Source organism: Cyprinus carpio, chromosome A18, assembly GCF_018340385.1.
Source record: "Cyprinus carpio isolate SPL01 chromosome A18, ASM1834038v1, whole genome shotgun sequence".
NCBI lineage: Eukaryota > Metazoa > Chordata > Actinopteri > Cypriniformes > Cyprinidae > Cyprinus > Cyprinus carpio.
The window spans coordinates 21,746,256-21,762,048 of NC_056589.1; the positions used below are offsets into that span (position 1 = coordinate 21,746,256).

Genomic DNA, 15,793 nt, shown 5'->3' on the forward strand with positions numbered 1-15,793 from the left:
AATAAATACAGTAATTGTAAGATTCTTTTTTTAATATATTTTAAAAAGTAATTTATTCCTATGATAACACAGCTGAATTTTCAGCAGCGCTTGTCTTCAGTGTAACATGATCCTTCAGAAATCATTCTAATATGCTGATTTGCTGCTCAAGAAACATTTCTAATAATTATGAGTGTTTGAAACTGCTTAATATTTTTGTAGAAACCCTGATAAAAAAATTTTTCTTCAGGATTCTTTGGTAAATAGAAAGTTTAAAAGAACAGCATTTATTTGTAATAATTTATTTATAAAACATTATAAATGTGTTTACTGTCACTTTCGATGAATTTAATGTATATGCATTTAATGCATCCTTGCTGAATAAAACAGTATTTTTTAATAAAATAAAATCATCATTCTTTGCAGGTGAGTGTTTTGACGGATCAAGTGGAGGCGCAGGGTGAAAAGATAAGGGACCTAGACCTGTGCCTTGATGAACACCGTGAGAAACTTAATGCAACTGAAGAAATGTTGCAACAGGTTGGTTTAAAGATATTTCTTGTATATTGGAGACATGGTCTAGCAGTTGGGTCAAGTGCAATTTGCACAGTAGAGCTTATTTTCAGCCCATAGTCTTCACTGTACTGTCCAATCACAAGCAAAAGCCCATGAAATTTATTCATAAGGTGGATTTTCTTTGTTCATGCATTTTTGAACTCTTGTTCCTAGGAACTCTTGTGCAGATCAGCCCTTGAGACTCAGAAGCTGGAGCTTATGGCAGAGGTTTCCAACTTAAAGCTGAAGTTAACAGCCATGGAGAAAGAGAGATTCGATTTTGACGACAGATTCGGAGATAGTGAGGTAGGAAACATGCACACATGCATGAGTGAAATAATTGTGTAATGATGTCTTTTTTGAAAATGTCAGTGGCTGTGCTTTAATTGTAATGGTAGTCGATGGTTAATTTGTGATTCTGCCGTTGGTGCACAGAGCTTTTGTTTTGACTGCTTTAACATATTGCAGTTTGCTGGAAAATGACTTGAATGTTTGTTTAGAATCGTGATTCTGCAGAATAGTCAACCGTTTGTTTTTGTACAAGCCTGGAGTAGAAAGACTTGCATTCAACAACGCGATCTGTTAGCGCTCAGACATCTACCAATCACGTCATGTTGTGGTACAGAGGTCTGCTCCAGTGCATTGGAATGTTGGGCTTTTAACTATTCTCCGCTTTGTTTGCTGTCTGGGCAAAATGGTAAATGCAAAAACAGCCTTTACCAGATACCATTTCCTCTCCAAAAATTGGTTTAGGTGGCCTCTTTTCTCTCTAGAAAGCAGTCACTACCACTAAGGGCTATGAATGGACTATGTGGATGAATGGGAGTAGGAAGGGTCCTCAGCAAGAGGGTGTTGGGATCCATTGGAATGGATTTCCACATCAGCGGTTTCAACTATTTCAGATAAACTTGCCCTAAACCATGTTTGGCCACTAACATGTAGTTCACAAATACACTTCCTGTCAATGTGGGCGTTTCTTGGCACAAATAAACTGCAAACTGGAAAGTTTTTTATGTTGTTTGTTAAAGCAACTTGAGACTAGATTCTAGAGACTATTATCTTATGAACTCCAGACCAGCTTGTCTCAGTTCTTGTCCATAACATGTTTTATTTATGCTTGGGAAATGCTGTTATCACTTTAGCAGGTATTTTTGAGTCAGATCCAAAAATTGAGAAAAGCAAGAGGATGATTTCAGATTAGGGTCATGGAGATGAACCAGTCTCTGCACCTGTATGTTCACAGTCTGCCACCGAAAACAGATTTTGTCTCCTTGTTGATGACAAACGTTTCATTTCAGGCCTTTCTTTGTGATTGTGTTTTTCATTCTTTTTAGACTATTATAGAACATATATACAAATTATTTATTGTTTAAACTGTGCACTGGCAAGTGTGTTTGGTCTAGGCTGGTCAACAAATTCTTCAAAGATATAAATTTTATCTGCTCTTTCCGTTTTGCTGCCACATAATTTACTGTCTCAGCAAGTCTCCAGTTTGTTTCCAGAAATGTTGTCTTTTTATCCTGTTAAGACTAAGAGTATAATATGTCATTTTAGATTTTGAACTATCAGAACTACTGTAGCTTGAAATACTTTATTTCCACTACTGTTCAAAAGTTTGTGGCTGGTAAGATTTTTAAAATGTTTTTAAAAAGAGGTCTCTTATGTTCACCAAGCTTGCATTTAATTGATCAAAAATTCAATAAAACAGTATTTTTGTTAAATATTATTGCAATTTAAAATAACTGTTTTCTGTTTGTATATATAAATTTATATAATATATTGTGTATATATACAAATAATTATATTTTAAAATGTAATTAATTTCTGTGATGGCAAAGCTGAATTTTCAGCAGTCATTACTCCAGTCATCAGTGTTACATGATCCTTCAGAAATCATTATAAAATGCTTATTTGTTGCTAAAGAAGTATTTCTTCTTCTTCTTATTATTATTATTATTATCATAACATTTCTTATCATCACAGTTGAAAACCGTTGTACTGACCCAAAACTGTAGTGTATTCTGATTTGTCCTTTGAGTTTTCCGTATCACTGCTCCAAGTGGATGTGTCTGTATTTCACTGAGTGTTTACAACTAGAGGCTGCTCTGTTGTTTACTGAATCATATATCCAGGCCTGAATGCTAGACATCCCGACAAAGAGTTTGGCCCTGAAAGGCCTGAGTGCTGAATGGATGCTTGCCACTAGATTCTTTTTTTTTTTAATGCTTGTAAATATTGAATACTTAATCTGTTTGTTAAACAAACCATTTCAAACTTGAGAGTAGGCTTCTCTTTGAAGCCCTTTGAAGCAACATAATTTAGGAATATGGCCATGATAATCTGTAAGTGTTTAGAAACAAATTATTAATATTTTTAGATTGTGTGCATTAATTACCCTCAGTTTTTTAAATTGTTTTATTTTTATTGTAACTATTTTTTTGTGTGTGTAGTAATCGATAGCATACATATGGCAGTTTAACTTTAACCCATTCAACACTAAATTTCACATTATTAAAAAATATTATTAATAAAATAATGTTTAGAAAAACAAGTTGTTGCTAAAATGCTTGACACTCTGTGAAATTCTGTGGAGATTTTTTGGCTTTTAAAGACATTTTTCCTTTTTAGGGTTTGATTTTGGAGATTAATGAACTGAGATATCGCATTTCTGAGTTGGAGAATGAACGGTTACAGTATGAGAAGAAATTGAAATCCACTAAGGTGAGTTTCAACGCTAGTTTCTTACTAGTGAAGACAACAATTGATGTTGCTATCTTTAAGCTTGCATAGGGATTCTCTTCTTCTTTTGTCTCTCTTGCATAACCTGTCATCTTTCTTGTGATCTTTAAGTGTCTATTTTCCTTTTCCTCCTTGGCTAACCTCTCTGCCGCTAGTCGCTAATGGCCAAACTCTCTAGCCTGAAACTCAAAATGGGCCAGATGCAGTATGAGAAACAGAGGAAGGAACAAAAAATCCAGGCGCTCAAGGTCGGCATACCTCAGGGTGGTTACTGCTTCTGGTTGTGATCCAATGATTTTTTATTTAGTTATTTTTGCACTGTAACTTTGCTTTTTGGCACTTTTAATGAAGATTTTAGTTTAAGTTTTAAACATTTCACACATACAGTAGTCACAATTAATATTTTGTTAACAATGCAGTGACATTCAGTGTTGCTTTAGAGTCAAAATACATTCTGAGGCCACTGTTAATGAGCCGATTATCTCATGTCACTCACTACAGTATCAAACTTTTAACTGTCTCAGCTTGACTGAGAGCTCTATAGCCCTCCATTTTGCACAATGTTGTGCAGACAAAGTTCTCATCATGGTTTGAAAGCTGCTCATTAAATCTGCCCTCCTCTCTAAGCAGTGGCACCAGTATAAGATCTCAGAATGTTTAATTAACCACAAGTATGCTTTAGTGTGAGGCTTTATGTGATGTTTAAGCTGAGAGAGCTAAATTTCAGACTGCTTTATAATGCATAAGAAGCTATTTCTGTTACTGCTTCTTACTGTAGCATACTGTTAAGCCACAAGGTTTGAAAAGCTCAGTGTGAGGTTTGCAAGATTGTGTTACTGTAGTTTTTTTTTTTTTTTTTTTTTTTTGGTGTAACAAACATCTCTACCACCCTGGCAATGCATTGAACTCTTGAATGAATGTGATCTTGATTAGTGGTGTACACCTATATAATTATTAATTAAATATTTGCCTGTTTGAATTCAATAAATCTGCATGCTTGGACTATTAACAAAAACATGTCATTATGTCAAACTTTCATTTTGCAAGTGCAACTCTCTGATAGTAATTAGTAACTGCATGGTTTGGTTTTACTGGGTGTTTAACCTGTTAACTTCAGTGGTCGTCCAGACTTTGGGTCAGAGTTGTGAGATGTGTGTTTAATGTTCAGGAGGAGCTGGTTATGTTGAAAAGGCAGCTGGATGGCAGAGATGGTGATCTGAGGAGGCTGCAGGATGAGACGGGGTCCAGATCCCCAACGCCTGCAGGCCTAGACAGCACAGAGAGAGGTGGGTCATGCATAGTTGCTGTAATTCACACTTAGTAATCACAGTATTGCCTGTCCCAGCGTGCCCTAGAGGGGTCTAGTTTTGTCTTGTCATTATGCTGTTTCTGTGATGATGTACTAACTTATTTAATATAAAGTCCGGAGTAGATCAAGCTCAGTCAGTTGTTATGAATTCAGTTTTTGCTTTTGTTATTTGATTTGATTTTGATGTTTGTTTTGATTCTTTTGTATTTAGGGCTTTGCTTTGTTTGATATATTTAAGTTTTTGCTTTGTTTTTGTTTATTTCAATTTGTTTTTATTTATGTTAATTGTTTTGTTTTTGCCTTTTATTGTTTGTTTTATTCAAGTTTTTTTTACATTGTTTTCGCTTGTTATTTAGTTTTTGTTTATTTTGATTTTGGTTTTTATTTATTTTAGTTTTTTTATTGATTATTTAGATTTTTTGTTTTCACTTGTTATTTATTTTGATTTGGTTGATATATATAAATATAAATATATATATAATATATTCATTTTTGTTTTGTTTATTCCCCTGTTGTTCTTATGTCTTTTTTTCTATGTAACTTTTTACTCAAAGCCTTTATTGGTCCAGCACATTCAATAACAGAAGACGTTTAATATTATTACTCTGTCTTAAACAGTTTTCCATACTGAGGAAACATTAAAAAAGAGGCTCAAAGAGAAACGTAAGGGGACTTCACGTCTTCCTTCTACACATACATCCCTTTTTCAGTTTTTTAATCTTTGTACTATTTTTGTCCTCTTGGTCCTCTGCTTCTTGTGCCTGCATGTTTGGGCATGGTACTCATGAAGCTTGCTTTTCTACAACACGAAGTAGTGCAAATTACAGTCGTACAGGAAGTTAATGGATTTAAAAATACAAGATATTAGTTATAGGAACGGGAAAGTAATGAATAACAATCATTTCTTATGTTGTAGCCCTGACAAAAGTCAGATTGTGGTCACCATCTGGCATGTCACATTTACATTATTGTTTGTTTATTTTTTTTGCCTGTCACCTTGTAGTTTCTTCACCTCACTACCCCTCTTCCCTCCATTATAGTGCATTGCCCTTAACCCATGTTCACATTCCTCATAACCTTGCAGGCTGGACATCCACTCTTATCTGTGGCTGCATACACTCACGTTTAATCCCAGCAAGCTCCTCCTCGCTTCCGTTGTGTACATTTCTCACATTTGTCACAGAAGGTCACTGTTGTATTCCAGTTCAATGTGTCTGTCTACAGTTTATGTGATGCTAAATGTCAGACTTGAGTCCTAATGTTTCTTTGCCCTTTAGTGTTTATGAAATTGTCTATAGTTTACTAAGCCTGTGCTTTGCAGATATGGAAGTACAGAAGATGAAGAAAGCAATGGAGTCTTTGATGGCTGCAAATGAGGAGAAGGTAGTTTTAAGTAATAAGTTTCCTTTCCCATTGCTTTTGAAAATCATGAAGGAACCTGGCAGTTAATGCTGTTAATGATGCTTTGTGTAGGATCGCAAGATTGAAGAGTTGCGACAGTCACTCATGCGTTACAAGAAAGTACAAGAGATGGTCATGTCAGCACAAGGGAGAAAAGGTGATTTATTTTGCTTTTTAATAAAAATTCCAAAGTGTTGTCAATGAAATGTGTTTGTCATTCCTGTAATTAGTGTTATTTGTATTATTTATATACTATTGAACTGGCTTTGATTGTTTTAACTTTTTGTCATTTTTTTATATTATTTGTATTTTATTTAATTTTTTTTTAATTTTTTTTATTTTTGTTTTTTAATTTTATTTCTTAGTTGTCAGGCAACATTTCTTACTTTAATTTTGTAAGTTTTGTTTAAGCTGAAGTTTTCATCTGATATTTATATTATATTATAATTTTATTTTATTTTAGCTTCATTTTAATTAATCAAAATGATTTCAGTAATTTGTGAACAGTAACAACACTACCTTTAATACAAAAATTGCATTATTTAAATTGTAAATTAGATATTGTGGAAGGCGTACATGATGCAAAAATGTGTAAAAAACAACGGAGACTCCAGGGAATTACAGGGGGGAAAAAATCTGTAGGAAAATATATTTATTTATGATAAAAAAAATTATTATATATGATATTATATTATATTATATTATATATATATTATATTATATTATTATTATATATATTATATTATATTATTATATTATATTAATATATTATATTATATTATATTATTATATTATATTAATATATTATAAAATATTATATTATATTATATTATATTATACATTCTCCCAATTATTTGAATCCTTTAATGTGTTGCTGTTAAGTGACAGGCTGTACTTGCTGTGTGCTGTTTTCCAAGCTAATGATCAAATCTCCCTCCTCTCCTGTCTTTCTCATCAAATAAAGTCAAAGAAGGAGACAGTGATGGGAGCAATAGTGACAGCTCCCTCTCCATGTCCACCCCCCTCTCTGTTTCCATGGACACGGAGAAGTCTCTGCTCTCTTACGCAGAGGAAGTTGCTGTGAGGGGTCAAAATGAGGTACAATTTTCTTTTCAGACCAACAGAATTCATATTATATTTCCCTCAAAGTTATACAGTTCACCGGTTGTGGCTAGTTTGCATCCTTGTTAAAAAACTATATTTTGTTTTGGCTTGCATAATCTGAAATCACTGCACTGCAAACTAGAATTATTCTTAATTTAGAGCAACACAGGCTGATTGACAGTTCAGCAAAGTTGTGTTGATGGTGTTTTTTCAAGCTAAAGGCTAAATTGAACACTTGCAGAACACACAGCATGTCAACCTGTGGCTCATACTGTCACCAGGGGCGGACTTACCCATTAGGCAAAGGTAGGCGACTGCCTTGGGCCCCCAAAAGTCAAGGGCCCCCTAATGCTTTTCATATAGGAGATGCGCATTAAGCGCGGACACGCGCACGGTTGCTGTTTACGGTGTTTATGCACGACAATCGTCTGCGCGTCCGAGTTGAACGTGCTTCTTGTGTATCCAGCTTGTAGCAAAATAAAATTTTATGCATCTAAAGCTGACTTCCGCATGAGCGCGAGGTCCCTCTTTCCCAGCGCGCGCACACTTATCTCTCTCTGCGTTCAGCGCGCGGCTGAAAGGAGCTGCGCTTTCAGTTAAAACACTGATATGTTGCTTCTCTAATTTTACATATAAGTATAGCTGAAATCACAGCACAGCTATTGTCTTCAAGCTATTCTGTAGCCTATTTGATTTTATCAGACGACGGCACGATTATATATTTTTGTGCAGATTAACTTCTCGGAAGGGAGAGCTGGTTATCTTAATGAGTCGCGTTTCAGTCACTATTTCATATTCATCCCGTTGTCTGACAACAAACAGTCAAATGTATCAATGAAAACAGTTTTTGAGAATTTAGCTGCATCAAAATACAGTATGTGGCACAGAGAGGCAAACAAATGTAATAATAAATAATAAATGTACATTTTGCATGTTCAGAAGTGAGCTGCCCTGTCATGCAAAAATGCAAACAGGTTTGTGTAAAGTGCTCCGTGCAAAGAAAGAGAAGTAATAGGAAGCTAGTATTTCTGTTTTTTTTTTGTTTTTTTTTCATGTGTCTAATAGACATGAACAAGTTCTTTGAAAAACATCTATGACCTATGAAACATGTCTACTCTACATGCTCTGTTAACTGGTTTCACTAATAATAAACATTTATTGCATAAATTAATTTTTGCATTACAAAATGCCTTAAAAGAAAGTGTTACAGGTGTGCATATTGACACAGAACAATGAGTTTTAAGATATGTCAGAGCAAGATATTTTCAGTTGAGACAGCTCAAACATGCATTTTAGTCTGGTTGTAGCTTAAGCCTTGTCTGTGAAACCATGGGGAAAATATTAATTTAAGGTACATTTAGAACAGATAAAAATGTGCGATTAAGTTGTGATTATTCACAAGTTAACTCATGACAATCATGCCATTAATCGTGATTATATATTTTAATTAATTGACAGCAAGTTAAAATGCACTAAAATAAAATGTTGGCTTACGCTGGTAACTCACATTTTCATTTTACCTGATAAAGTACCATTTATGAGCTGAGCTGTTTGTTTAGAGCTGTTACCCCGGGGAAACCACTATATTTCTGACTCCAAAAGCACCTCCTACTGGCAGAGAATGAATGTGCATTTTCAATAATCCAGTCTGCAGTTTTTGTTCAGACCAATGCGAATATTCACACACACAAATCTGTTTTAAATAATATAATAATTTATACTTCTGACTCATCCCAGAAATATAAAGTTTCAGTTGTGAGGTTTATCATTTTTATAATTTATTTTGTTTTAGTTAAAACTAAAAAAACGGTAAATCAATTGCTATTTCGTGGTCTACAACATGAAATAATAAAAGTATCTGCTAAATGAATAAAATGTAAATTAAAGAATCCCATTAGAACATGTTCATAAAAAATGTAGAAAACATTGGACACAACAATGGGGGCACCATTGTGCAGCAGCAAGCATCACGACAAAAAAAGGACCTCGAGGGTTGATCTAGGTAAATGTGTGCAAATGTATAGGGCCCCATTCCTATATTTGCCTGGGGCCCCCAATTCACTAAATCCGCCCCTTACTGTCACCGATGATCCAAGACGCAGATAGTCACTTGTCAGGGAGTGACTGAATGTCTTCATATATTACTGTTCAGAGGTGATGGATCCTTGGAATATGATGTATGCAGTAGAACGTTTTGAGCCAAGGACTCCGAAAACTGAGTCAATAAAATCCATTTATGTAATCAGTGTTGTTCTTTTTTTTTTTTTTTAATTTTTACTAGTATATCATTTTTTTTTTTGATTGTTTTAATATTGCATTTTTATTTTATTCCATGTGTTTCTGTCATTTTAATTAGATTTTTTAAATTCTTCTTTAGATTCGTCTTATTTATTTGAGTTTTAGTTTTAGTGGTTTTAGTACTACAACCAAGGTGACAGTTTTAATTAGCATTTTTTTTTAGTTAAAGTTTTTTATTTAATATTTATATTTGATTCAGTTTTACTTCAGATTTATTTCACTGAACAAAAATTATTTTTAATAGTTTGTGAACAGTAACAATACCTGTAATACAAAATAAATCTGCATTCTAAATTGTAAATTATTTATGTGTTGTGAACAACACCTTCTCTTTCTATTTTTCAATCTATGCTTACAGATCTAAATTTTTACCTGAACAGGTGATAATGACTTTATATTAATGTACTTGTTTTTTAATGCCCCTTTTGTCAACCCATGGTTGTTTTTAAATTTGCTTTTTAAATATATATATATATATAAAAAAATCCCTAATAAAAAGGCTTAGTATATTGTATTATATTATATTAAATATTATACATTTATGCTGGAAAGGTGGACCTCCAGGGGTCTGCATTTTGAAAAATACTGGTGTAGAGAATACACTGGTGTGAATTTACCTTTGCATGTTCTCTTCTTCTGTAGGTGACTACATTTGTCAGCACACTCCAAGTGCCATCACTCACAGTACATATAACATCCCCAGACAAAGCAGACAACGATTCAGGCCTGGAACACATGCAGTCATCAAGGTACATTAAAACACTTTTTTGTCTGCCGAGATGTTTTTTCATGCAGGATCATCATCTGATAAAATCTGGACAAGCCAACATTCTTTTAAATCATGTCTGTGGCTGTAGGTTTATGTTCCAAAGCGTCCCACCTATGTTACAGCATCCAAGCATCCCATCCTCAGCGTTAGCACCTCTAAAGGGTTTTCCTTTCTTGTCTTTTATATTAGTATCCTCTTTTCATCCTTTCTAGTCTTTGAAATGCCTATTATCTATATCAGAGGTCATGACCACGTCACCCTATTCATATTATCCCATCATTCTGTGGTGTTTAGAGTGTCATTTTCTCACTGTTAACACATCAATGCATGTCCTTCTATACATCCCACTGCTTACCCATCATGCTTTGCCACCACCTCTGCATCCCAATGCTTGTGTGTTTGTCCTTTGTAGTGAGAAAGAGTGTCAGGAGCCAACTCAATCACAGGAGACCCCATTAGATGAGAGTCCCGAGTGAGTATGTGTGTCAGGTGGAGTTCAGTTACAAAAATGCCACATTTTGATTTGCCAGGTCTTTTTATTTATTTTTTTTGGTAACCTGAAGTGCCACTCTTGTGACTCAAAGTGCGAGTCAGGCACTTTAACAAAGTGGTTTGATGCTACATAGTGATTATGAACATCTGTATGTTGGAAAGAGTGATGGGAACAATGTCTTTTCATGTTTTAGAACTTCAGAGGTCACAAAATCAGCAAACCAGGGCAATCTTGATGAAAGAGCCAGTGAAAAGGTGAATTTCAACTCAGTCAAGACTTGAGTACAAGTGTATTTATTTTTAAGGTTTTTATTTGGGTTAGGCAATATATTGAATATTTAAAGTGATTTAAAATTAGATTTAAAAAAATGTATTGTGCAGTTTTTAAGTCCAGAAGCCTTTTTTTTGTTTGTTTTGTTAGTAATACTCTCTTAAATCATAACTATTATTGACATTATTATTATTATTATTATTATTAATTGCTGTTGTTATATTAAATTAGAATTTATTATAATGATAAATCTATATTTTAATTTACATTTATATTATTGGAATGTTTTTTTATATTACATACATAAGGTTATTTGACATTTCTGAAATGTTATTTGACGTTTTTTGAACTTGTAGAGCAGTGAATTTGGTGAGTTCAACAAGATCACAACTCTACCACCCAGATCCCCAAGCTCTTCTCGTACTGCTGAGGATGACAGCTTCGGCTCCAGGAAGATGAGATCTTCTTTTGGACGGGGATTCTTCAAGATTAAGGGAGGGAAGAGGACTGCTAGTGCCCCTAATTTGGGTACAACTTCTTTCTTACTTCCAGATCGATATGCCCATGGTCAATTACAGTTGATTAAAAAATGGTGGTGGAAATTTAGTTCCTCTAATTTTGTTACTTTTTTTTGGTTATGAGATTACGAGTCAAGAGTGCCCGAATTTAGTACAAACACCCATTTTCGGGCTGGGGATGGAATGTGGAGTATCTGGATGTGTCTTCATTTCTTTCTTTCCTTCAAGGAAAAATCCCTCACTTTGATGCATTTCCACACATAATCAATTGGTTCTCTGACCATGTTGTACTGTTTCTAACTCTGCTTCTCTGCTTCTGCTCAGTGCCAGTATATTAAATAAATGTAAAGTCAAAACAGACAGATGCAACAAGTATTTTACTGATTTTGAAAACCCAAATGATCAAAATCAGTATACAATATAAGCATATGGTAGCAAGGAATTATTTTAGCTTTAAGCTTGATTCAGAAAAGGTCTGTCTTTCGAAGAAGCAAGAAATTTAAGAGCAAAGTTGGTTTCTTTTCATTTCTTTTCTTTATAGCAGGAGGTGATATTAAATAAAGTAATGGTGATTTATGGGTGTTTTGAAGTCCTCTTGTCAAAATAATATTTTTTAATAATGTGTGTTTAAACATTGGGGCTCATGTGTAACCAGCGTGAGTCCTTCGGGATAAAGAATATAGAGGTTCTGTCGTCATTGCATGTTATTTTGTGACCACATTACCCAGCACTCAAATATTCTGACCACGTTCTCACAACTCTGTATGTTCCCCTCACATCCAAACTACCATAAGAATGTACATTCAGGCTGGATTTAGTGTCATTCAGTAACAGAGATGTTATTTCTTCCATTGTGTTAACTTGCATGTCAGCATGTGACTTTCTTCCATGGTTCCACTTCTAAAATAAAACAAATCCAGTTGTTCTTCAGTCCAGACGAGAAGTCATCTGCAATCTTGCCGCATGAAGTTGATTCCAGTAGTTCAAGGAAGACACTGTTATTTTTGGGCTTTAGTTTCTTTTAAACTTCCTTTTATTCATGACATTTTTACTGCTCTGGTCTCCAACTGAAGAACTGCCCTGTTTTTTCTATCTTCCCATAAACTTTAGTTTATTTGATGCTTGACTGACCATGGTATTATGGGTAACGTAGTTTGCTGTGGTGACAACAGGACATTTCTGTTCTTGTGTATGTGTTTGTTTGCACAGCTGAGACGGAGAGGGACGGCACTGACCATCTGGATCTGGCAGGCATGCCGCAGAGGTCAGCTGACAGTGACAGCACACACACTCTCCCCATTTCTCCGGAGGGAAAGAAAAAGTCAAAAGGAATCAAAGCACTCTTTGGAAAGTGAGTCTAAAACATACAGGGTTGGACGTTTCAGACACTTGGCGTCTTTCCTTATCTAGCATAGTTTATATCCTTCCGGTGTAATTGTTAAAGGGGTCATATGATTTTCCTTTCTTTGGAAAGTGAGTCCAAGCTCTTTGGTGAATAAAGAAGATCTGTGAACTTGCAAAGACTAAAGTCTCAAATCCAAAGAGATATTCTTTATGAAAGTTGAGACTCGTCCACGCCCCCCGAAACAGCTCGTTCTAACACGCCCCCACATATCTACGTCAGTATGTGGGAAGATTTGCATAACGCCGCCCAGATGTTCACGCAAAGAAAGAAGGCGTACCTTTTATTCTCACATGTGACAACCCCAGCCCAGGGTTGTCACATGTGGTTGCTGCAAGACCAAGGTACGCAAATTCATAGAATCCACCGCCCGCGCCATTCTCAAGCCGCCCGCCTCTGTTTATTCAAGCCCACCGTGGCTCATTCTAAATTGCGGCTCACTCTAGGGCCTCCGGCCTCTGCTCACTCAAGGCCGCTGGTGTGTGACAATGTTTCATTGAGGAAAGTGAAACTATTTTGTTTTTGCCTTCCAAAAGAAGACACGACTAGAAATCATGATTATATCAAGTTTATAATGGGTTTTATGTTTTTGTCTTGTCGCTCCGGCCGGACAAGGCATCACAAAATGTTAAGAGGTGTAACATTTCCATCTCACGCTTGAGGCATTCGACCAATCACAATGCACTGGATAGCTGGCCAATAACAGCACACCTCGCTTTTCACAGAGTTGAGCCTTGTGAAAATCGACACATTTTAGAAGGCGGGGCATAGAGGAGAAACTATAATGTACAGTATTATGTGGAAAATAATGTTTTTTTAACCTTAAAACGCATAAATACATACCATAACACCAAATACATGAAATAATGTTCCTTTTTTAGCAATTTCAACTCAGTCAAGACTGGAGTACAAGTGTATTTATTTTTCCAGGTTTTGATTGGGTTAGGCAATATATTGAATATTAAAGTGATTTAAAATTAGATTTAAAAAAATGTATTGTGCAATTTTTAAGTCCAGAAGCCTTTTTTTTTTTTTTTTTTTTGTTAGTAATTACTCTCTTAAATCATAACTATTATTGACATTATTATTATTATTATTATTAATTGCTGTTGTTATATTAAATTAGAATTTATGATAATGATAAATCTATATTTTAATTTACATTATATTATTGGAATGTTTTTTTATATTACATACATAAGGTTATTTGACATTTCTGAAATGTTATTTGACGTTTTTTGAACTTGTAGAGCAGTGAATTTGGTGAGTTCAACAAGATCACAACTCTACCACCCCAGATCCCCAAGCTCTTCTCGTACTGCTGAGGATGACAGCTTCGGCTCCAGGAAGATGAGATCTTCTTTTGGACGGGGATTCTTCAAGATTAAGGGAGGGAAGAGGACTGCTAGTGCCCCTAATTTGGGTACAACTTCTTTCTTACTTCCAGATCGATATGCCCATGGTCAATTACAGTTGATTAAAAAAGCTAAAAAATTAGTTTTTTAGATAAAAAGATCATGAGTCAAGAGTGCCCGAATTTAGTACAAACACCCATTTACGGGCTAGACCTGCCATATGGCCTCTCTGAGGATGGACAGAGAAGAACCTGGATGTGTCTTCATTTCTTTCTTTCCTTCAAGGAAAAATCCCTCACTTTGATGCATTTCCACACATAATCAATTGGTTCTCTGACCATGTTGTACTGTTTCTAACTCTGCTTCTCTGCTTCTGCTCAGTGCCAGTATATTAAATAAATGTAAAGTCAAAACAGACAGATGCAACAAGTATTTTACTGATTTTGAAAACCCAAATGATCAAAATCAGTATACAATATAACATATGGTAGCAAGGAATTATTTTAGCTTTAAGCTTGATTCAGAAAAGGTCTGTCTTTCGAAAGCAAGAAATTTAAGAGCAAAGTTGGTTTCTTTTCATTTCTTTTCTTTATAGCAGGAGGTGATATTAAATAAAGTAATGGTGATTATGGGTGTTTTGAAGTCCTCTTGTCAAAATAATATTTTAATAATGTGTTTAAACATTGGGCTCATGTGGTAACCAGCGTGAGTCCTTCGGGATAAAGAATATAGAGGTTCTGTCGTCATTGCATGTTATTTTGTGACCACATTACCCAGCACTCAAATATTCTGACCACGTTCTCACAACTCTGTATGTTCCCCTCACATCCAAACTACCATAAGAATGTACATTCAGGCTGGATTTAGTGCCATTCAGTAACAGAGATGTTATTTCTTCCATTGTGTTAACTTGCATGTCAGCATGTGACTTTCTTCCATGGTTCCACTTCTAAAATAAAACAAATCCAGTTGTTCTTCAGTCCAGACGAGAAGTCATCTGCAATCTTGCCGCATGAAGTTGATTCCAGTAGTTCAAGGAAGACACTGTTATTTTTGGGCTTTATTTCTTTTAAACTTCCTTTTATTCATGACATTTTTACTGCTCTGGTCTCCAACTGAAGAACTGCCCTGTTTTTTCTATCTTCCCATAAACTTTAGTTTATTTGATGCTTGACTGACCATGGTATTATGGGTAACGTAGTTTGCTGTGGTGACAACAGGACATTTTCTGTTCTTGTGTATGTGTTTGTTTGCACAGCTGAGACGGAGAGGGACGGCACTGACCATCTGGATCTGGCAGGCATGCCGCAGAGGTCAGCTGACAGTGACAGCACACACACTCTCCCCCATTTCTCCGGAGGAGAAAAAGTCAAAAGGAATCAAAGCACTCTTTGGAAAGTGAGTCTAAAACAGCTGCAGGGTTGGACGTTTCAGACACTTGGCGTCTTTCCTTATCTAGCATAGTTTATATCCTTCCGGTGTAATTGTTAAAGGGGTCATATGATTTTCCTTTCTCTTTGGAGTGTTACAAGCTCTTGGTGAATAAAGAAGATCTGTGAAGTTGCAAAGACTAAAGTCTCAAATCCAAAGGAGATATTCTT

General features: G+C 35.2%; 1 protein-coding gene and 1 long non-coding RNA gene across 7 annotated transcripts in view; both read left to right on the forward strand.

The window, feature by feature from the left end:
• The window catches only part of LOC109051791 (liprin-beta-1-like), a 31,222-nt gene that overhangs the window by 9,260 nt on the left and 6,169 nt on the right, over positions 1–15,793 (forward strand). For 2 of the 6 annotated variants that reach the window (XM_042775415.1, XM_042775414.1), the window contains exons 5-18: positions 406–519; positions 709–840; positions 3,163–3,255; positions 3,429–3,521; positions 4,442–4,559; positions 5,201–5,245; positions 5,904–5,965; positions 6,056–6,140; positions 6,948–7,081; positions 10,028–10,134; positions 10,567–10,626; positions 10,841–10,901; positions 11,274–11,445; positions 12,645–12,786. In XM_042775415.1, coding sequence (XP_042631349.1) covers positions 406–519; positions 709–840; positions 3,163–3,255; positions 3,429–3,521; positions 4,442–4,559; positions 5,201–5,245; positions 5,904–5,965; positions 6,056–6,140; positions 6,948–7,081; positions 10,028–10,134; positions 10,567–10,626; positions 10,841–10,901; positions 11,274–11,445; positions 12,645–12,786 — 1,418 coding nt within the window. The remainder of the gene's footprint in view (positions 1–405; positions 520–708; positions 841–3,162; positions 3,256–3,428; positions 3,522–4,441; positions 4,560–5,200; positions 5,246–5,903; positions 5,966–6,055; positions 6,141–6,947; positions 7,082–10,027; positions 10,135–10,566; positions 10,627–10,840; positions 10,902–11,273; positions 11,446–12,644; positions 12,787–15,793) is intronic. The other 4 variants (XM_042775417.1, XM_042775416.1, XM_042775419.1 and 1 more) reach the window with 4 other exon arrangements.
• LOC122148600 lies at positions 14,131–15,558 on the forward strand. Its single transcript, XR_006162492.1, has 2 exons — positions 14,131–14,260; positions 15,451–15,558. It is a non-coding gene; the product is annotated as an uncharacterized LOC122148600 (long non-coding RNA).